This window comes from Anabrus simplex, chromosome 3 (assembly GCF_040414725.1).
Source record: "Anabrus simplex isolate iqAnaSimp1 chromosome 3, ASM4041472v1, whole genome shotgun sequence".
Classification (NCBI taxonomy): Eukaryota; Metazoa; Arthropoda; class Insecta; order Orthoptera; family Tettigoniidae; genus Anabrus; species Anabrus simplex.
In genome coordinates, this window is record NC_090267.1 from 219,013,904 (window position 1) to 219,038,109 (window position 24,206).

General features: G+C 43.3%; 1 protein-coding gene across 1 annotated transcript in view; it reads right to left on the reverse strand.

The window, feature by feature from the left end:
- Nucleotides 1-22,851, reverse strand: part of LOC136867170 (dopamine receptor 1) — a 61,534-nt gene extending 38,683 nt beyond the window's left edge. Inside the window, exon 1 of the mRNA XM_067144288.2 lies at nucleotides 22,749-22,851. Within this exon, the coding sequence (XP_067000389.1) occupies nucleotides 22,749-22,845 (97 nt within the window). The 5' untranslated portion in view covers nucleotides 22,846-22,851. The remainder of the gene's footprint in view (nucleotides 1-22,748) is intronic.
- Between the last annotated feature and the right edge of the window lie 1,355 nt (nucleotides 22,852-24,206).

Below are 24,206 nucleotides of genomic sequence, written 5' to 3' on the forward strand. Positions count from 1 at the left end.
CAGCAATGCGAAACTAGACCGGGTAATAAATAGCTGCATTAGACTTATTTTAATCTACATTCTGATGGTGATGAAAAACCTACAACCTGCTTTCCAGTCATTGACCGGGTCAGGAATGGAATGAATGAACCAGATATAGGCTATTATTACAATGGGGTCACCACTCCCAAGGTGATATTAATGACTGAAAAATGCTATGAAATGATAATCGTGAGTGTTGCTGGAATGAAAGATGACAGGCAAAACCGGAGTACAAGAAAAAACCTGTCCCGCCTCCTCTTTGTCCAGCACAAATATCACATGGAGGGACCGGGATTTGAACCTCGGTATCCAGCGGTGAGAGGCCGACGCGCTGGCGTTTGAGCCAAGGAGGCTTTTTGATGGTGATATACCACCTTATAATAGGAAACTGACGTGGCTTCGAGTACAAGACCGTCGTAAAGTGCACTCATTGTCTCTTTTCCGCAGAACAGTCAATTTAGATAAACCAAATTATCTTTCCACTCGTTTTAAAGTCCTCTTATCAAATTATCATTACAATACACGATCTGGTTCATCTCTCATTATATCTTCACACCGTACTATTATACACAAACGCTGTTCCACAATTTCTGCTGTCAGGTAACAGAATCCCCTCCCTGTCAACACTGGGCATATGACTTTCCTTAAGAAATTGAAGGTGGACTGCCGATGGTTCTTGCTTGATTCATCAAACTGACTTGTGATACGAGCGAGATATGAATACGTGACTGAAAGATCAAATATTGTTTTTAAACTAACACTAGGCTGAATTTTGTTATTCTTCTTTTGAAAGAACGGCTGAACAGATTGACTTAGTAAAACAGTTTGATGAGAGCTCTTGGGTGGGTGGAGGCGGTAGAATAACACCCGCGGTATCCCCTGCCTGTTGTAAAAGGCGAATAAGAGTGGCCACAGGGGCTCTTAACTTGGGAGTATGAGTTGGCGACCACGGGGCTCGTATCTGAATCCTGAAATTGCTTCCATTTACTCGTGCCAGGCTCCTCACTTTCATCTATCATATTCGACCTCCTTTGGTCAACACTTCTTCTTTTCTTACCCCGACGGTGTTACGTATGGAGGCCTAGGGCATCTTTCATTTTCACGCCCTTGGTGGCCCTTGTCTTTCTTTGGCTAATACCTCCATTTTGCGAAGTCTTAGATCCCTTCCATTTTCCCTCTGATTTGTATTTTTATTACAATTGGCTTTACGGCACACCGACACAGATGGGTCTTATGGCGACGATGGAAAGGAAGCGGCCATAGCCTTGTCTGGTTGAAAATGGTAAATTACGGGAAACCCTCTTCTGGGCTGCCGACAGTGGGGTTCGAACCCACTATCTCTCGTATGCAAGCTCGCAGCTGCGCGCCCGTAACCGCACGGCCAACTCGCTCGGTCTGCTTAGTGTTTATAGAGGATGGTTGCCTGGTTGTACTTCCTCTTAAAATAATATAAATAATAATTTCGTGTGGCTATTTCTAGCCGGGTGAAGCCCTTGTAAGGCAGACCCTCCGATGAGGGTGGGTGGCATCTGCAATATGGAGGTAACTGCGTGTTATTTTGATGAAGGATAGTGTTGTGTGTGGTGTGCGGGTTGCAGGGATGTTGGGGACAACACAAACACCCAGCCCCCGAGCCACTGGAATTAACCAGTTAAGGTTAAAATCCCCGACCCGGAATCGAACCCGGGACCCTCTGAACCGAAAGCCAATACGCTGACCATTGAGCCAACGAGTCGGACTCTTAAAATAATAATCACTGTTTAGCGGCACCGTTGATGCAGGGCATTGCAGTCTCTTGGAATAAGATATTAATTCGGAGAGTAATGCTACTGTAAATAAAGGAGTTCAACGAACAATAACATTGGTCGGTCGGATAGAGGCTACGAAGAGGCGCAGGAAGATGAGGAATACAAGACGAATATACATTTAAAATTCAATAGACTATACATCTACCATTCCAGGAACAATTCCAGATATGATATCGTACAGTTTTGGATCCTTGACAAGTGAATATAAACATTGTTCAATATTGTAATTCTCTTGCAAGAAAATTACGCTTGGCTACTTTGGTCTTTGCTGTCATAATGGTAAAATTGAGCTATCTGAATATAAAATACTTGATAGTCTGAAACCATTATTCATTGGAGATGATGGTATCTCGACTAATTTCAGACAAATGTTTAGCAGTGCAATAACGCTATATTTTTTCACTCAACATTCAACTTGCCGCCTGTTAGTGACTTATACTTAAACGAGAAAACTAATAATGAGCCAATTTTCAATTTTTATTTGCCCGACATGGTGCTCATAGCAAACCAGGAACAACTTTCAAGTATTAATGAAATCATTGACGTGCTCCAACGACACAATACAAATGACAAGAAGGCGCTTTTCATTTATGGTCCCGGCGGCACTGACCCCCTTGTGGGTGGGGGACGCAGATGAAGAATACACTCAAAGTATCCCCTGCCTGTCGTAAGAGGTGACTAAAAGGGGCGACCAAGGAGTGATTGTATTAGAACCATGAAACTACTTACCTAATCAGGATTCGTAACAATTCTTAGTTTCTTGTTAATCACCAGGCTCCATCCAGGAGTTATCACTACTAGAGGGAGCTATTATCCCTGTTATTCCCAATTCTTATTATTATCGTGTGTATCGTCGCGATTCCTTGGCAATCGCCGAATATCTGGTGATCACCAAGCTCTACCGCGCAGTAATCACTGCGTGGAGGGCCCGCTATCCTTATTACAGTTTGTTAGTACTCTCAGTCTCAATCTCAATCTGCTTACCCTCCAGGTTCGTTTTCTCCCTCGGACTCAGCGAGGGATCCCTCCTCTACCGCCTCAAGGCCAATGTCATGGAGCTTCAGACTTTCGGTCGGGGGATACAACTGGGGAGAATGACCTGTACCTCGCCCAGGTGGCCTCACCTGCTATGCTGAACAGGGGCCTTGTGGAGGGATGGGAAGAATGGATGGGACAGGCAAGGAAGGGGGAAGGAAGCGGCCGTGGCCTTAAGTTAGGTACCATCCCGGCATTTGCCTGGAGGAGAAGTGGTAAACCACGGAAAACCACTTCCAGGATGGCTGAGGTGGGAATCGAACCCACCTCTACTCAGTTGACCTCCCGAGGCTGAGTAGACCCCGTTCCAGCCCTCGTACCACTTTTCAAATTTCGTGGCAGAGCCGGGAATCGAACCCGGACTTCCGGGAGTGGCAGCTAATCACGCTAACCACTACACCACAGAGGCAGACTTATTAGTACTTATAACTTAATATTAGGTTTTATTTGTTTATTACTAACATCACAGGGTCTAAGTTGGAGAACTCTGTATAGACTCTTTGAAAATAAATATGATATGATATATGACATGAAACTACTTGTGATTAGTATCACCACGCAGGGAATACCATGGGTCGCTTTTACTTGCACATAGTGTCACTATGTTAGGTACCAAATAGGTTTGTGATTAGTAGCACGCAGGAGTACCATGCAGTCAGCCCCCCACTTAGAGTGCACTGTCGACTTTTACAGTACCTGTGATTAGTACCACTATATGAGCGACACCATGTTTCTGGCTTGCCTATGATTAGTACCCACTATATGAGGAACACCACGGGATAGTGCGGGTCCCTGTGGTTAGTACACTTACGTAATGAACACCATAAGTTTGCGTTGCCTGTAAATGGAACCGTAATGTGCGAAACACCATAGGTCTGTATTATATGTGCGAATTTCATTACCTGCGAGTAGTACCATAATGCTTGGAATACCGCGAGTCTACGCTACTTTTGACTAGTACCGCACCATAACAACTACCATGGTTCTTCTTTCCTAGCGACAAGTACTATTATGAGGGACCGATGACTTGGATTTTGGTCCCCTTTAGACTGCAAGCATCGTCGATTCAGTATTGTGCTTTAGAAACAGTTTCTGTGCTTTAGGAACAGTCGAAAAGAACACAGTACATTTAAAATTCCTCTAAATTTAAATGAGAGTTCGGTATCTGGATTCAAAGTAAATTCCAAAGCAGCTGACGGTATTCGATTAGCACTGTCCATAATATGGGATGAAGCCCCAACAGCAAATACTCATTCATTAATGCGTGTGAGTCATTTTCTGAGAGATATTATGGGTAATGACATTCGTTTTAGTGGGAAAGTTGTTGTTCTTGAGGGAGATTTCAGACACGTTTTGCCTGTTACGCCACACTCTTCTCGCCAAACAATAATTATTCATAATTTTACTAAATACTCTCCTCTTCGGCTCTTCATAATACGCCGCATACATAAAATCATGTGGGCTAAACAACAAGAAATGGCATTTGCTGATTTTTTGTAAGAATTTTTTTTTTGCGACTACCCCTCTGTGAATTTCGGGGAATCTACGCAACCTTTGCATTCACTTTTGCAAGTTTTCTCGAAAGTTGCCATTCTTACATAAAAAAATGAACACTGTAATGACATCTTGAAAGTTATTAAGCTTATAACTGGTAGTTCTAAAACATACACTAGCATCAACCGATTCATTTCTGAAGATAATAGCAATAATGATATTAATAATAAGGTTGTTGGTTTTACGTTCCACTAACGAATTCTGACGGTTTTCGGAGACGTCGAGTTGGCGGAATTTTGTCCCGCAGGAGTATATTCACGTGCCAGTAAATCTACCGGCACAAGACTGACGTATTTGAGCAGTTTGAAATACCAGCGGACTGAACCAGGATATAACCTGCCAAGATGGTGTCAGAAGGCCAGCGCCTCAACCGCCTGAGCCACTTTCCCGGCTTACTGAAGATGAAAGCTATTTCAGTTTCCTGCAGAATTCTTGAATTCCTTGAAATGAAGTGGTTTGCTCCACATATAACACCATGGCACTACAGCCCTTGAAGGGCCTTGGCCTACCAAGCGACCGCTGCTCAGCCCGAAGGCCTGCAGATTACGAGGTGTCGTGTGGTCAGCACGTCGAATCCTCTCGACCGTTATTCTTGGCTTTCTAGACCGGGTTGCTCCACATATTCTTACTCTAAACATTGGAGCCATAATCGTGCTACTTAGAAGCCAGAACGTTTCCCAAGGGTTCCTAAATGGATCTAGATTATCCCTCTCAGTATCAAGTAATATGACGCCTTATGAATGCTCATCCCAGATTTTTATGGACATATTGTACATGGCTTAAGTAGGCTAAGTTTGAAGAAAACTATTTACGAATATTTATAAATGTAATGAACTATCATGGAAGGAAAACTTCAGCAATAGTTGTCAATCAACTCTTTCACGGGGACTGAACACATGTGCGGTTTGGGGTGCGCAGGTATGAGCTTGCATCCGGAAGGTAGTGGGTTCGAATCCCATTGTCGGCAGCCCTGAAGATGGTTTTCCATGGTTTCCCATTTTCATACCGGACTGTACCTTAATTAAGGCCACGGCCGCTTTCTTTCAACTCGTAGCCCTTTCCTATCCCATCGTCGCCATAAGACCTATCTGTGTCGGTGTGACGTAAAGCCACTAGCAAAAATGAACACATGTGTGAGGAGTTTCCACAGCTTCATTCACTGCAAACTCGTCTTCACTATCCTCCTGAAAGTCAGAATTATCATACTCGATAATATCTCAGGTCCGCCTCTGTGGTGTAGTGGTTAGTGTGATTAGCTGCCACCCCCGCAGGCCCGGGTTCGATTCCCGGCTCTGCCACAAAATTTGGAAAGTGGTACGAGGGCTGGAACTGGGTCCACTCAGCCTCGGAAGGTCATATGAGTAGAGGTGGGTTCGATTCCCACCTCAGCCATACTCGAAGTGGTTTTCCGTGGTTTCCCACTTCTCCTCCAGGCAAATGCCGGGATGGTACCTAACTTAAGGCTACGGCCGCTTCCTTCCCCCTTCCTTGTCTATTCCTGACAATCTTCCCATCCCCCACAAGGCCCCTGTTCAGCATAGCAGGTGAGGCCACCTGGGCGAGGTACTGGTCATCCTCCCCAGTTGTATCCCCGACGCAATGTCTCACGCTCCAGGACACTGCTCTTGAGGCGGTAGAGGTCTGATCTCTCGCTGAGACTGAGGGAAAAACCAACCCTGTAGGGTAAGCAAATTAAGAAAGAAGAAAGAAAGAAAGACGATATCTCAAATAGGATCCTCCATCATTCTTTCATTACACCTGGGCGGAGACATTTAGAAAGACAGAAGAGAGGTGTCGACGTTGAACATAAGGCATATAATTATCTTAAGAATACTGTAAAACGATAAACTGGAATAAACTGTTGTCTTTACAGGACACTGTCAGATAATACTACCTGGTGTTGAACAATGGGACTGCTGCATCAGACTAAACTCTGAACCGGGAGAGAGTAGAACATTTGAAATAACTCGTGGTTGGGACAGTGGAAAATGTGTTGACTTCTGAATTAACTCAGCCATGGGATGAAAAGCTTAAAATATTGTTTTGATTTGGAAATAATGAATGGAGGAAAAGCTGGGCAGAGTGTACTAATCCCTCGAGTTGATTTAGCACCATTCGATAAAACATTTCCATTTTTTTAAAGGCGCCAATTTCCAATCCGCTCTGCATTTTGTACCACGATCGATAAAGCTCAAGGGGAAACACTAGAACGTGTGGGTCTATTTACCTCAGCCAGTTTTCATCCGTGGCCAGTTATATGTTGTAATCTTGAGAGTGCGATCTTTTGAAGCCCTTCAAGTTGCGATACTGTCAAACAGTAATAGTTCGAGGAATGTATATAAGGAAATCCTTCACTAAATATTTACCCAATAGACTGTCATGTTTAGACGGGTTTCAGGTAGTTCTTCTTCTTCTTATCATCATCAATAATACCAGTCGTGCACTGATAATTTATTTTATACATGTTATTATAATAAGTGGTTAAGTGTAACAAAGTGCCTAGAGCTCTAACTTCGCCACTAATAAAAACGATATCTGATCTAATCTTTCCGCCTACACAGTATATTCCTGATCTTAGGCTAACACTCAGATTTAAAGCAGCAGTAGCAATAATAATAATAATAATAATAATAATAATAATAATAATAATAATAATAATAATAATAATAATAATAATAATAATCTCCTTTATGGACTTTTTCCAATTTAATGGGGTTAACTTGATGTGGGTTTGGCCCATTTTTACGGCCGCGTTAACTTTGTGATGCTAGCCATATGTGGAGGGATATACTCTCTATTGCGTGTTACTGTGATGTTTGGTAGTGTGGCACGTTGACTAAGATAAAACGTTGATTAGTTTAAATAGAGATATAGGTCATTTCTGTAAGAATAAAAAGCCTCTCTGATAGTGAAGCTTTTAGAAAGTGTACTGAAGCAGGTACAAACAAAGAAAGTAATCTTATGGGAGTGAAAGTTATATTATAAAGAAAGGTAACATTTAACGTGTAACATTGTCTTTTGTTTGTATGTTTGTTTCTTGTACAAAAGACATATTATATCCTTCCTGACTTAATAAAAATGATTAAATGCCTACATAAAAGTAGAAATTCATTAAAGGTGGTTTCTTTCAGAACTAACACCGATCTTTGTATAAAGATTCGAATATTTTCAGCACCTGAAACGATTTTTGACCCGGTTGGAAAATAATTTATTTGATAAACTACCTTTCTAGAAGTTTGTTTCGGAAATGTATATCAAAAGATGACCATTTAACTTTGCACATCATTGTACTTTGCATATTTGTGATAATAAAGTTTCGACGAAACGTTGTCCATTTAGTTCGAGATTTATCTTATTGTGAGGGTAATCATGACCCAAGTCCTTCTGTGAAATAACTTGGAAGAAACCGAAAGAAAGATTTGAACAACTATTCATTCCTTTCTTTCTTTCTTTCTTTCTTTCTTTCTTTCTTTCTTTCTTTCTTTCTTTCTTTCTTTCTTTCTCCTTCCTTAAACCCTTATGACAAGTGATCTATTCGTAAGTTAGATTAAGTATTGTTATATCCGGTGACAAATCCCTAAACTTTGAAGAATGCTGTAACGGAGAATCATCTTCCACTGACTATCACCTCTTCTGTTCTTTCCTCAAATCTCTGTACTTAAGAATCTGAAGTTTGACGAGTGAACTTCTTTTATGACGTAGACAAAGGATAAGGAAAATATTTAATGAAAGATGGACCATGTTCGCCTCTGCGGTGTAGTGGTTAGTGTGATTAGCTGCCACCCCCGAAGGCCCGGGTTCGTTTCCCGGCTCTGTCACGAAATTTGAAAAGTGGTATGAGGGATGGAACGGGGTCTACTCAGCCTCGGAAGGTCAACTGAGTAGAGGTGGGTTCGATTCCCACCTCAGCCACCCTGGAAGTGGTTTTCTGTGGTTTCCCACTTCTCCTCCAGGCAAATGCCGGGATGGTACCTAACTTAAGGCCACGGCCGCTTCCTTCCCTCTTCCCTGTCTATCCCTTCCAATCTTCCCATCCCCCCGCAAGGCCCCTGTTCAGCATAGCAGGTGAGGCCGCCTGGGCGAGGTACTTGTCATCCTCCCCAGTTGTATCCTCCGACCCAGAGTCTGAAGCTCCAGGGCACTGACCTTGAGGCGGTAGAGGTGGGATCCCTCTCTGAGTCCGAGGGAAGAACCAACCCTGGAGGGTAAGCAGATTAAGAAAGAAAAGAAAAGGCGAAAGGATTTCACATTTGTTTTCTAAAGTATACTCATCTTGCAATGAAAGTTGCTAAGCTTGGATATGTACTCTCATTAAACCAATGGTAATAAAAAACCACACACATACTCCATGAACAAAAATAAAAGAATCCACATATCTGAACGATCTTTCCCACTTTAACCGTCATTTGGATGAAGAAATAAGTTTAAAACCTCAACGTCTAAGTCATTCGATAGATGTCGCTGGTTCTTCTACAATTTGACTGAAATTTAAACTGAGTACTAAAAGAAAGAGTAAAAATCATCATCAGGGTTGCTAGTTAACGAGCACGCGTAAGTGGGCACATGAAACATTTTTTTGGCCAAAATCTAGAGTGTTTTAAATGTAGGAAGTGATAGTGTCTTTTAAGTGGATATTTAAAGAGAATGCTAAGAAAGGATCCGACATTAATGAGATCGTTAACGAGCAAGCCAAGTTTATTGGTGACAAATTCCGCATTTCAGATATGCAAAGGAAAGCAAATTCAACTCTGTATAATACATAAAGGCTCTTGAAAGTGAGGAAGGTAAAGGCTCCACTTTCCGTGACCCCGCATTAAGTAGGATAGAATGGGTAGTATTATACCCGGCCACCTGTGCCCGGGAATTAACCCAGTACTTATGTTTGGTGCAGGCTGAGTGAATCTCAGGGCCATGTGCCGACCCAGAAGTGGAAATTTCGTGTCTCATATTTCTCGACTTCCTGACGTGGAATCGAACGCACGTCACTCCGAGTAAAGCGAGCATGTTTTTACCGCCTCGGCTAGGCAGTCCTTCATTGCAAATGCGCAGTTCGATGATGCGCCGGTGAAAGGTTGCAAAAAGTGAAGGATAGAATTACGTTTGCATTTTGCAAGTGACAGGTGAACACTGACAGTAATTGGCACGACAGCCAGCTAACCCTAGATGTTGTAAAACTCTCAACCCGTCGGTGTATGTGAAGTGTAGGGATAATAAGAACGCATGGATATCTGCTGTCGAATTCAATGTAGAGGAAATCATATAAAAAAGCCACCAGTAAAAAACCTGCTGGGTCAGGATTGTCCATTTTTATAATTCATTGCCATGTGTTACTTCCCCGACTCCGAGACAGGAAACGGGACTAAGGAGTAGATATACATTGTCATGTGTTGGTTCGATCCTTGAACTATGTCTTGAAAGTGACAGCAGTGTTCCTAGCACGGACGAAACAAAGATCGCTGCTTAAGAAATAGGACCTTCCTCTAAACGGAGGCTTCTTCTTCTTCTTCTTCTTCTTCTGTTTACCTACCAGGGTCGGTTTTTGCCTCGGACTCAGCGAAGAATCCCACCTCTACCGCCTCAAGGGCAGTGTCCTGGAGTTTCAGACTCTGGGTCGGAGGATACAACTGGGGAGGGTGACCAGTACCTCACGCAGGCTATGCTATGCTATGCCGAACAGGGGCGTTGCGGGAGGTATGGGAAGATTGGAAGGAATAGACAAGGAAGAGGGAAGGAAGCGGCCGTGGCCTTAAGTTAGGTACCATCCCTGCATTTGCCTGGAGGAGAAGTGGGAAACCACGGAAGACCACTTCGAGGATGGCTGTGGTGGGAATCGAACCCACCTCTACTTAACTGACCTCCCGAGGCTGAGTTGACCCCGTTTCAGCCCTCGTACTACTTTCCAAATTTCGTGGCAGAGCCGGAAATCGAACCCGGGCCTCCAGGGGTGGCAGCTAATCACACTAACCACTACACCACAGAGGCTTCATAGAACCAAATTTCACATATTAGAAAATACACCTTTTTGGGCTAGAATCACTTTTATTAAGTATTCTTATAGACAAACACATTGAGACTAACGGATTGAGGAATGTTGCTTTTTGACAATGTTCTATTCTACTTATCACGGAATATCTTCTGACTTAAACTACGTATATTACAGTGAAATTACTATCTTCTTAGTGTACTGGCTATCTTCGTTTACAAGGTGCTGGCATCATTAAAGGTTTCAAAACACATTATAAAGGGCAAAAGTTAAGAAAATTTGGCAGGTCACACACACACACACACACACACACACACACACACACACACACACACACACACACACACACACACACACACACACACACACACACACACACACACACACACACACACACACACACACACACACACACACACACACACACACACACACACACACACACACACACACACACACACACACACACACACACACACACACACAGGGACTGAAGAACATAATCCATACATTTGATAGACATCTTTGGCCTCCTGCTCATTATTTGCGAAATAAAAAGTACCACAGTACAAGAGTTCGTAAAAATTGGATTAGTTTCTTTTCATTGAGGACATTGCGACTAGTGAAGGCACCAGAAGGTAAAGGCATACTGAAATGGAACGGTATGAACTAAGAGCTTGTGAAATCAAAGGTCAATATTTAAAAGAGCTGCAGATTTTGTAAATTGTTCAAGTATTTATTCTGAATATAATCCTTCCTCAAAAGAGAGGTACGATCAACACACTGCATTAAATACAGCTTTCCCAGTTCGCTTTGAAGTTCAATTTAAATACGATACACAAAAAGAAAATCTAGTTTCTGTGGTAGAAGTTCCTTATATAATAATAATAATAATAATAATAATAATAATAATAATAATAATGGCTTTACGTCCCAGTTAACTATATTTTTATCGCTTTAGGAGGCGCCGAGATGCCAGAATTTTGTCCCGCGTGCCAGTAAATTTCCCGACACAAGGCTGACGTATTTGAGTACCTTCAAATATCACTGGACTTAGCTAGGATCGAACTTGCCAGGTTGGACTCAGAAGGCTAGTGCTCTAGCGGCTGAGCTAGTCAGCCCGGCCGCAATGTTAACATTATAGAGATGCTAATTTTACCTCGCATTGCTTGTAGAGGAGAGGTGAGTTAATTATCAATGCCAGGGAGCCACCAATCCGCATTCTGACACAGGCAGGCTGTACCTTAATTAAGGCCAGGGCTGCGTCCTTCCGATTTCTAGCCTTTTCCTGTCCCATCGTCGCCGTAAGACCTAACTGTGTCAGTGAGACGTAAAGTGTAATGTACATAACACTCTGTCGAGCACGCAAATGATTAGAGCGGGCGTAGCCAAGGCTCACTAATAGGACCGATTCTGCTCGTCCTCTTTACGACGTACAAATCACATGCCGACAGCTGAACTCACTACCATGCACATCTGCGCAGACGTTAGAGCAATGTCAGTTCAGCACCCTCAACTCATAAGGACACGAAAGAGGTTGCAGGTAGCAGTACACACTATCGAACCATGGCTAATTCAATGGCGCATAACGGTCAATGTTTACAACTGCCAAGCAGTGTTTACAAGGAAGAACATACGCACAGGCCAGCAAGTATAAAACCTCTCACGCTATTCAACCAACAAAATGCGTGGCATGACAAAGCTAAATACCTATGGGTAGTCCTAGATTAAAAAAAAACAAAAAACCTCACGATGATGCACCACATCAAAGATATACAAGGAAGAACACACATGTGACCCATCCTGCTTTATTCAATACTGAATCGAAAATCCAGTATTAACAAGAAGGTCGCCATAAACATGTATCAAGCCTTAAATAGGCCAATTGTCATGTACACAGCCCCAGCATGGGGATACGCTGCTATGACGAATCTGAATAAGCCGGAAAGAATACAAAACAAATGGCTGCGAGCAGCGGCTGAGTTTCTATTTGACACATCGCTACGACACTTGTATGAAATCACGAAAGTCCGCTCGATAAGGCATCACATTCGCAAACAAACACTCCGAATGTACTACGAAGTCATCGGGTAATACGGTCAGCCCGTTAGTACTATAAGTGTCATTGGACACATTGGGCTCGAACCGCACTGCCGGCAGTCCTGAAGATGGTTTTCCGTGGTTTCCCATTTTCACACCAGACAAATGCTGGGGCTGTACCTTAATTAAGGTCACGGCCTCTTCCTTCCCACTCATAGCCCTTTCCTGTCCCATCGTCGCCGTAAGACCTATTTCTGTCGGCGCGACGTAAAACAAGTTCTAAAAAAGGAAGGAAAAAGGCCGAAACGCAACCTGCATTGTTAGCTGATACCATTAGCACACTGCACAAAAGATCAATGTTGACAAGTATCATGACGTGTTTACAAGGAAAAACATGCACACGCATAGGCAAGCCAGTATAAAATCTCTCACACCGAGCTCGATAGCTGCAGTCGCTTAAGTGCGGCCAGTATCCAGCATTCGGGAGATAATTGGTTCGAACCCCACTGTCGGCAGCCCTGAAGATGGTTTTCCGTGGTTTCACATTTTCACACCAGGCAAATGCTGGGGCTGTGCCTTAATTAAGGCCACGGCTGCTTCCTTCCCAGTCCCGGCTCTTTCCTGTCTCATCGTCGCTGTAAGACCTATCTGTGTCGGTGCGACGTAAAGCCAGTAACAAAATAAACCTCTCACGCTATTCAACCAATAAAATGCATGGCATGACAAATGCAAATGTACGTAATCATTCAGGATATTGTATTATATGAATATGTATGCACTTCAATTAATTGCAGCTGCAGAGACATGTGTGTGACACCACCGCAAAAATGGGACGTCGACGGGCGGAAGAAGATAGCCCCGTACATCACGTTAGGCTTGGCGCTTAATCCCCCTTCTCCGAAAACGGAGACTTGACATGTAATATTATATCTATGCTACAGTCCTCTTACTTTGCAAGGGGCACATGCGAGGAAAGGATTGATACAAGATGCAACACGATGACGACAACTGATGCTTCAATCCACCTCACAGCACTCCGACAGAGACACGGGAGTGGAAAATGAGTCCACTCCCTACCAAGAAGATGGTCGCTTATTTTTTCCTTTTGTGTTCTTCTTCTTTTGTTTTTGTTGATAGTATCACGGAGACACAAGAGCGTTCGAGTCAGCCCGCATTCTAGATTCTAGCAAATGTACATAATAATAAATAATGTTATTTGCTTTACGTCCCACTAACCACTCTTTTACGGTTTTCGGAGGCGCCGACATGCCGGATTTTTTTTTACGTGCCAGTAAATCTACCGACACGAGGCTGACGTATTTGAGCATCTTCAAATACCACCGGACTGAGCCAGGATCGAACCTGCCAAGTTGGGGTCAGAAGGCCAGCGCCTCAACCGTCTGAGTCACTCAGCCCGGCAATGTACATAATCATTCAGGATATTGTATTATATGAAGATGTATGTACTTAATTGCAGCTGCAGAGACATGCGTGTGCCACCACCACAAAAATGGGACGTCGACGGGCGGAAGAAGGAAGCCCCTTACACCACGTTAGGCTTGGCGCTTAATCCCCCTTCTCCGAATACGGAGACTTGACACCAGGAACCGATAGCTGCTGGACCGTGGGACTATCGTACAGTCTCAAAGGTCAAAGGCTAGTGGACCCGAGCTTGAAGCCAGCTGTGAAACAACTGACTCATCCCTTTAATAACTGACAAATGCTTTCTAACAGAACCCCTGAAATCTTCTAGTGCATATCCTTGCAGGTGATATGCATAATATACAAAGTTTTACCTGTAGCAGTGGCGGCTCGTGGATATCAGCAGTGGGGGGCGCACCTTAGTTTCATAATTGCACAATTATCTGAAGTTCTTCAAACCATGTTATCAATATACACACTTCGAACACTATACGGTGCAATGCATATGCAATTGTTTTGATGATGATGATGATGATGATTATTATTATTATTATTACTATTATTATTATTATTATTATTATTATTATTATTATTATTATTATTATTATTATTATTATTATTATATGCCTTTACTGGCAGGACCTAGTGTTTACAGTGCACTATGTCTTCTGGTATGGGCTAGAGCAATTTTGTTACTTTCATTGATCTGTCTCTGTCTTATCCTTGGCTTTGACAATATGAAAGTGACTGAGGTATGAGCGATGCTAGTAATGCCATTCCTTCTGCAGCCAGTCCCTGCTATGAATGGTGTGAAAATGTTGCTCATAGGGTCGGTTGGTGCGTGCATTTCAGTGGGCTTGGCAGACTGATATGTAACAGCAACTTCTGACTCAGTGAGGAAAGCAACGGGAAACTACCTCACTCCTCATTTCCCTAGTATGCCTCTTCAGTGATGCGTAGGCCATCTATGACAGCTGATGGCAGAGCTGTTGAGGATCCAACCAGCCTTAGGGCTGAAGACTGAACATACATCCCCCTGTGGGTGGGGGCGGTAGAATAACACACACGGTATCCCCTGCCTGTCGTAAGAGGCGACTAAAAGGGGCCCCAAGGGCTCTGAACTTTGGAGCGTGGGTTGGCGACCACGGGGTCCTCAGCTGAGTCCTGGCATTGCTTCCACTTACTTGTGCCAGGCTCCTCACTTTCATCTATCCTGTCTGAACTCTCTTGGTAAACTCTTGTTCTTTTCCTACCCCGACGCTATTAGGTTTGCGAGGGCTAGGGAGTCTTTTATTTTCACGCCCTTCGTGGCCCTTGTCTTTCTTTGACCGATATCTTCATTTTTCGAAGTGTCAGATTCCTTCCATTTTTCCCTCTGATTAGTGTTATATAGAGGATGGTTGCCTAGTCGTACTTCCTCTTAGGCCTAAAACAATAATCACCACCACCACTGAACATACATACACATACATTATTATTATTATTATTATTATTATTATTATTATTGAATAATAATTATATTATATAATACATAATAATAATAATAATAATAATAATAATAATAATAATAATAATAATAATAATAATAATAATAATAATAATAATAATATTTGCCTGTTCTTGTCCACGATCGAGTTATGTTTACGAATTAGTTTCACTGTAGTGATCACTTAAACAAGACACGACATTGACTTCACCATGCATTTCAAAGTCCATGGTACTATTGATACCACCCCTGTGGTGACCCATTTATCTCCTTTCCTAGAACGGGAGAATAGCAGGCAAGGAAAGCAGTAAAAGGTTTCTGAGATATCACTTCCACATATCCGCGAGTTCTTATTATATACGTCAGGAGAATTAATTTGTCTTTGGAAAGCCCTATTTTCATTTTTCTTGGTCTCCGGTTTTTTCAACAAGAAGTCTGGTGTCGGCCTAAAACACTCCTTCAGTTCGACTTTCTTATCGATAGAAAGAGAAGGGAACGTTAGTACTTTAATATGTTCGACGGTAATCATACCGTACGAAGTGCAAACATAACACTACGCCTACATATAAATCACAACCTTTCTCCTAATTTCACCTTGTCATAGTCACCTCACGAGATCATTCATCAACACGAAGTTAAACATCGCGCTCTCCAAGTGAGTATGGCCAACATGAGTCAAGTGCGAGTAGACAGTAGTTACAGTCGTTACTCGTTTCGTTAGTTAATAATCCTAAAAATTACAAGACTATTTTAAATATATACCGGCACATTTAACTCAGTTAAGTGCCTCAGTAAAATAGTCCCTAGTTTTAGGAGAGAAATGGCATAAACTGACCACTATTAAATAGAAATCAGATCACCAGTGTTTCGGGTAGGTTGGCTGCAACAATTGGCCGCGGCAGAAACGCGCCGGAATCTCCGCAGAACAGCACATCTCTACTGCGCCTCTGATTGGCTCCCTCAAGGCCAGTCAAGCGAGACTCAGAGTATTTGGTCCGCTATGAGAGAGCGCCCTCCTGCGCGGGGCCAGCAGCGCATCGTGCCGCAGTATAGTACCACTCGCGCCCTTGATAATAATCTTATAGTACGTAAAATATTTCCCTTGTTAACATTTAAGATTAAAATTCCCGAATTTAATGGAACCCCGTGGGGGGCGCGCGCCTTAGCGCCTCCCAAACGAGCCGCCACTGACCTGTAGGCATCTATTTCCGTCTATGGATGATTTTCCTGGTTATTACTACCAACCTCTAGTACTATACAACATGCTTGGTAGCATGTTTGACATGAGGATAGGCCGGTACTTCCATAGTATCAATTTATCTCAATTCTGTCTGACTCGTTGGCTGAACGGTCAGCGTACTGGCCTTCGGTTCAGAGGGTCCCGAGTTCGATTCCCGGCCGGGTCGGGGATTTTAACCTTAATTGGTTAATTCCAATGGCTCGGGGGCTGGGTGTATGTGTTGTCTTCATCATCATTTCATCCGCCTTCGGTTCAGAGGGTCCCGAGTTCGATTCCCGGCCGGGTCGGGGATTTTAACCTTAATTGGTTAATTCCAATGGCCCGGGGGCTGGGTGTATGTGTTGTCTTCATCATCATTTCATCCTCATCACGATGCGCAGGTCGCCTATAGGTGTCAAATAGAAAGACCTGCACCTGGCGAGCCGAACCCGTCCTGGGATATCCCGGCATTAAAAGCCATACGACATTTCATTTCATACCAATCCTCCCTGCTGTCTCTTTCTTCTTAGGACTAACAACATTTCGAAGGCGATGTACATTTGTGCTGATCACCACGCGGGAGGATTGGGCATCGCTGACCGTCCCCCGAAAACAAAATAAATTCCGACCCATTATATGTGTATCATTGGGATAATTAAAGCAGAAGTTAAACGGTGTGCGAAATTTCGAAATATGTTGAAACATTATTGTGTTTGATATCACTTGAAGTAGGAATCCGTTTGAACTGTATTATCCTTTCAGATTTCAGCTTCGCAAATTATAATCGGGCGGAATAATACGACCTACTGATACGGTGCGGTGCGATTTGTGCATGCTCGGGTTATACCAGGTGGTACAGATGCCCTTATTTACTCAGTTTTATGCAATCCACAGATTATAGCCTAACCTAAAAATACTGACCTTGGTTACTCACAACAATGTATGTTCTTATTATGCCTTCTATAATTCACTTATTTATGGCAACCAAATCAGTATTAATGATAAAAACCGAATGGTGGTAAAGAATCGTGAATTTCTGTATCACAGAAACGTCATGTGCAGAGAATACGATGTCTAAATGATTAGAAGTACTATTGACACGTGATAGCCGAGCGTGCTAAAAGTTAGAGAAGGAAGACTGTTTTCGTTAGTCGGTTGTAAGACGAATATTTTTATTTCGTTGTTACTGATGCGCGAGTCGCATTGTTGATGATTAGTTCTCATATTGCAGGTATTCTGTTATGTTTATTTTTAAGTAGCTCTTAAACGAGCTATTTGCAGTAAAGTAAGCTATTACCAGCAGAGGTGCAATGGGCTTGTGTATGGCCATGCGATTAATGAAGCAAGTGTTCAAACCGACCATCTCCTTCGTTAATGCAAATCTGAGCAAGATGGAGGAGAGACATTCTTGCTTGCTGCAACATGTGTGGTGGAACCTACCTACAGGCTTCAGTGATGATCTACCGTAAATGATGAGGGCTATCTGGCTCCTGTTCATAGACACTTTATTTTAAATAACCCCGGTGAAAAATCTAGCGTAGTAAGATCAAATGATCTAACCGGCCAAGACCCACTCGTCCAATCCATCGTCCAGGATATGTCCAATGCAAGTGGTTCCGTACTTCCAACGACCAGTGTAGAGGAGCTCCATCCTGCAGGAACTACACACTTAACTACGGCATAAGAGGCACATCCTCCAATAAGAGTGGGAGGTATTCACAAAAAAACTGTAGATAGCGTCGTCCCGTTAGGTTTCCTTCTAACAAATATTGTCCAGTTATCTTCTCACCTATTATCCCGCACCACACGTCGACGCCCCTTTGTACAAGAAATCGAGCTCCCTTATCCAGTGAAGATTTTCAACGCTCCAGTAATGGAAGTTGTAACTATAAACAGTTCCGTAGTTATAAAATCATGATTCGTCACTAAAGAGAATGCCCGTTAAGAAATCCGCATTACCTTCAACTGTTTTCAATATCCACTGCGAAAATTCTATCCGTTTTTGAAAGTCATCTCCTCGAAGTTCCTGATGTAGCTGGTTATGGGAGGGTTGGAATTTATGGCGGTGCAATATGCGCAGTACAGATACATGACTGATGTTCAGTTCATTTCCAATGGCCCGTGAGCTTGTATGCGGGCTATACGCAGTTGTATTTTGAACAGCTTTTTCGTTATATCCAGATGTCACTGAAGCACCCCGAACGGGGGTAATGCAGGAAACGAGCCCGTTGCATGCAGCCTTCTTTCAACGCGTCGAAGTGTACTGCAGTTGGAAGACATCGTCCAGGAAATCGTTCTCGATACATGAGTCTGCCTTCCCGTGAATTCTGCCTTGCTTCCCCACGGAGTAGTACCATATTCACATAATCATCCCGTGAATAAATAATGTTTGCTTTCGCTCTACAAAGATTACGATGCGCTGTTTCATGTGCCCTATGTATGATGTCCAGACCGCTGTTAGTCTTTCTTCGAGTTGAACGTGAGCAGTAACTTGGTTGAATGGGAGTGTCATAAATTATTATTATTATTTTTTTTTTTGCTAGGGGCTTTACATCGCACCGACACAGATAGGTCTTATGGCGACGATGGGATAGGAAAAGCCTAGGAGTTGGAAGGAAGCGGCCGTGGCCTTAATTAAGGTACAGCCACAGCATTTGCCTGGTGTGAAAATGGGAAACCACGGAAAACCATCTTCAGGGCTGCCGATAGTGGGATTCGAACCTACTATCTCCCGGATGCAAGCTCACAGCCGCGCGCCTCTACGCGCACGGCCAACTCGCCCGGTGTCATAATGTTGACAATAAGTGTAGTGCGCTTCATGGGCGCCCGCAAGGGGGGGGGGGCAAGGGTGTGCTTGCCCCCCTGGAATTCTAAAACGTTTGATGTTCAATTGGTTTAATATCATACCATATTATTTCATAAACTGAACTTACTGACAGTCATCTAGCATCTGTTATAACCGGAAATTTCTGTAAAGAATTTAATGTTGCTGACGTTATGTTGGTTTTTATATTCAAGAAAATTGTTCAAGAAAATTGTTAATGTGCGCCGCCCCCCCTGGAAAAGATCCTGCAGGCGCCATGGTGAGCTTCATTCGTTGAAGTCGTTTGCCATATGAAAGTCACATGTTATTATTCCTTTCTTTATGTATGCTTTCTTTGTAACGGTGAAAAATGACTTTTGAGACTTAAGGAACTTCAACCTTAATTGCGGATGCTTTCACGAGTGCAATATAAAAACATTTAAAAGCTCGCAATTAGATTCGAACTCTGAATCCTTGTAAAAAGGTAATATTCTGGCGGTAATTAGTACCATGTCCGCCTCTGTGGAGTAGTGGTTAGCGTGATTAGCTGCCACCCCCGGAGGCCCGGGTTCGATTCCCGGCACTGTCACGAAATCTGAAAAGTGGTACGAGAGCTGAAACGGGGTCCACTCAGCCTCGGGAGGTCAACTGAGTAGAGGTGGGTTCGATTCCCACCTCAGCTATTCTGGAAGTGGTTTTTCGTGGTTTCCCACTTCTCCTCCAGGCAAATGCTGGGACGGTACCTAACTTAAGGCCACGGCCGCTTCCTGCCCTCTTCCCTGTCTATCCCTTCCAATCTTCCCATCCCCCACCAGGCCCCTGTTCAGTATAGCAGGTGAGGCCGCCTGGGCGAGGTACTGGTACTCCTCCCCAGTTGTATATCCAACCCAAAATCTGAAGCTCCAGGACACTGCCCCTGAGGCGGTAGAGGTGGGATCCCTTGATTAAGAAGAAGAATTAGTACCACGCAGCCTCTCCGGTCGACAAACAGTGGGCGTCGTAACTCTGTACTAATGGAATAATCTAGGCTGTCGCTTCGAAACTGATCCTGTATGTTACAAGTTCTGAACTCTAATGTTCCGGCAGGTTTACCTTGCTGCAAACACCACAGTGTGCTAAAGTACGTATCTTGTCTCTCCTAAGCCCAGATAGTTGCAACCATTCCTTACGGGCAGAGTATGTACCTATTGCTTGGTTGAATGAGTGTAGCATAATATTTCTGGTGGCATTCACAATGCATTTGCCCGTGGTTGGTGCTTACGTAGCGATATTTTTACTGTCTATTTGTTATAAATTCCTTCGAAGGATATCTTTTTTTTTGTTTGTTGCTATTTTGCTTTACGTCGCACCGACACAGATAGGTCTTATGGCGACGATGGGATGGGAAATGCCTAGGAAGTGAAAGGATGCGGCCGTGGCCTTAATTAAGGTACAGCCCCGGCATTTGCCTGGTGTGAAAATGGGAAACAACGGAAAACCATCTTCAGGGCTGCCGACAGTGGGGCTCGAACCCACGATCTCCCGATTACTGGATACTGGCCGCACTTAAGCGACTGCAGCTATCGAGCTCGGTAGAAGGATATCTGAGACTTAAGAAAAGTCAAGTCTTCGTAAGTTATGTCTAGGCGAGTACGAAATAATAATTAAAAAGTGCAGGACTGAAGAAGGTTTTGAACTCTTTTCGCTCCATGTAGCCTATCCAGGTACATTTATCACGCATAATTCCGCGAAGCTACTTCCAGCGTGGAACCTCAACCCTTATTACTCTGTATGCACGAGGAGAGCGAAAGTTCTCGCTTCGAAAAGTTACTGATGTGTTACTGCCTGATAAGCCGGTTTTATGCTTTTATTGAACGCTATAACTATAACAATTACATGGCGTAAGCTATCGCATCTACTGCATAGCATTTGCGTGCCATACATTATAAAATACTGTGAAAATCACGTTTCTATTAATTTCGATGTGATGAGACTATACAAAATGGCAGTGAATTGACATGTCTGTAATTGATCCTAACCGATCACATTTTCTATGATAACGTGACCTCCCTTTTCTATCACAATAAAATGGCCTCTTGGATCAATCAGGTGTGCAACTCTCTATCGACAGCTATAGCAGAGGCTATGGTTTGTACAGTACATTAACATTTCGTAAAAATGACAAGAATGTTGGACTCCACTGTACATAAAATGGTACAGTGTTTTTGAGGTGGGTCTCACTTACTTCCGCTTGTACCGTTTTTGCATTGTGCGGGGAAGTCTATGTCGGGCTAACCGCACATAACTTAACATTGCTGTAAGATGTTAACGTAATATAGGGCTAAGAGTAAATGTCTAGAAGGTTGCGTATGTTCGGGAAAAGTAGGGGCAGCTGCACCACCCGGTTTACCGGTAATTTGCCATCCGTGTCGCTAGGCAACCAGCCAGATACGTTAGTTCGCAATAAGTAATATCAATAGCATAACAGCAGTAAAATATAATCAGTTAATCGTTCCGTTAAGTTATCACGAAACCCCAGCGGGACAGTCCCTCACCTGTTGTCATTATTACTACAGATATTCCAAATCGCAGTATTATTAACGGCCCATCCTCTTATTTTATAGCATTTGGGTTCTTCAGTGTGCTGAAACTAATTTTGAATAAATACTGTACATTTATAAACTACCTGAATAAGAAAAGATCATCATCATCATCATCTGTTTACCCTCCAGGTTCGGTTTTTCCCTCGGACTTAGCGAGGGATCCCACCTCTACCGCCTCAAGGACAGTGTCCTGGAGCTTCAGACTCTTGGTCGGGGGATACAACTGGGGAGTATGACCAGTACCTCGCCCAGGCGGCCTCACCTGCTATGCTGAACAGGGGCCTTGTGGAGGGATGGGGAAGATTGGAAGGGATAGGCAAGGAAGAGGGAAGGAAGCGGCCGTGGCCTTAAGTTAGGTACCATCCCGGCATTCGCCTGGAGGAGAAGTGGGAAACCACGGAAAACCACTTCCAGGATGGCTGAGGTGGGAATCGAACCCACCTCTACTCAGTTGACCTCCCGAGGCTGAGTGGACCCCGTTCCAGCCCTCGTACCACTTTTCAAATTTCGTGGCAGAGCCGGGAATCGAACCCGGGCCTCCGGGGGTGGCAGCTAATCACGCTAACCACTACACCACAGAGGCGGACATAAGAAAAGATACGGTAACATAATTATACCTGAAAAAGAAACAACTTCATTAAGTCGAAATTGAAAAGAGATGCCTTCGGGTATCACAAGCCACCCCCTTGTGATGTGTTTCGGTCGTTACCGGATACCCTTCGTTCCATTCTATTACCAGACGAGTTCAGCCACGCAAGGCTCTGATATGTTCAAATGAAAATTATATTTACTCACCAACAAGAAGGACGCTTAGCGTCGTCAACGTGTCAGCCTCAGCATCGTCAGTGTCACCCTCGGCGGTCGCGTTCTCCGTCGGCATCCCCGTCACCATCGCCGGGTCCTGAATGAACAAGCAGCACAATATTACCACACAGAGTATGAATAATTAACTGCAGGTCGCTGCACATAATAAACACCTGTGGAAGGAACACTCATTTGAGTGTCGATAATAACAGGGTACAAACTAAATGGGACCAGAGGTAATTCGGATTTTCAATTTGTTCAGGTTATCGAACTACAATTTGGTAGACATGTTTTAAAACAGTTAAATTTTAAAAAATCGAAATTTTCAAATTAATCCCGTCTATTATCCCTCGTATTATTAAAGAACTAATTGCCGGGCTGAGTGGCTCAGACGGTTAAGGCGCTGGCCTTCTAACCCCAACTTGGCAGGTTCGATCCTGGCTCAGTCCGGTGGTATTTGAAGGTGCTCAAATACGACAGCCCCGTGTCGGTAGATTTACTGGCACGGAAAAGAACTCCCGCGGGACTAAATTCCGGCACCTCGGCGTCTCCGAAGACCTTAAAAAGTAGTTAGTGGGACGTACAACAAAAAGCATTATTATTATTAAAGAAATAATTATTCATGAATTACAAATAAAAATATTTAACATTTTACTGTATCAGTTATAGGTACTGATTACAAGATCCAATGAGCAAATATCAATATCCGCATAACATGGTCAAGTATTATACTGTACGAATATTAGCTTCAGAAATATATATTTTTAAACTATCGTTTTCATCAGTGGAAGGCCACACACAAATTACTTTAAGGAAAGTCAAATAAGAAATGTTAAAATGAAAAGCAAGCAAAATAACATACTTGGGATGTACTGCAGAACTTTTTTGTTACCTTCAATTTGCTTATGGCTTATAAGAAACTTTCCAGACTTTCCTTTACTGGTAGTGGAACTAATATGCAGGAACTATATTTTTATACAACTCATGTGCAAATTTACACAACCCACCAATTATCGTGGCTAATCAGCTTCGCCCGATTTTGAACTTTTGTACGTAGTGGAGGTATAAAAATCACTTGAAAGTGGTATTTATAATTATACGCGTTTTGATATGAGCATTCCCATAGCACAGATTTCTGACAATGCTATGAACACCAGTTTTGGAAGTCATTTATTTTCCACCGAGCGAGTTGGTTGCGCGGTTAGGGTCGCGCAGCTGTGAGCTTGCATTCGAATCCGTCATGAGGGAATTCGCATACATTGGATCTGTGGACGAGGTACTGGTCCTCCTAGCCAGTTGTATTCTCCAACCCGACGTCTCATGCTCCAGGACACTGCCGTTGAGGCGGTAGAGGTGGGATCCCTCGCTGAGCCCGAAGGAAAAACCAACCCTGGAAGGTAAACAGATTAAGAAAGGAAAAATAAGGTAGTGTCTCATCGAAGGTCTATT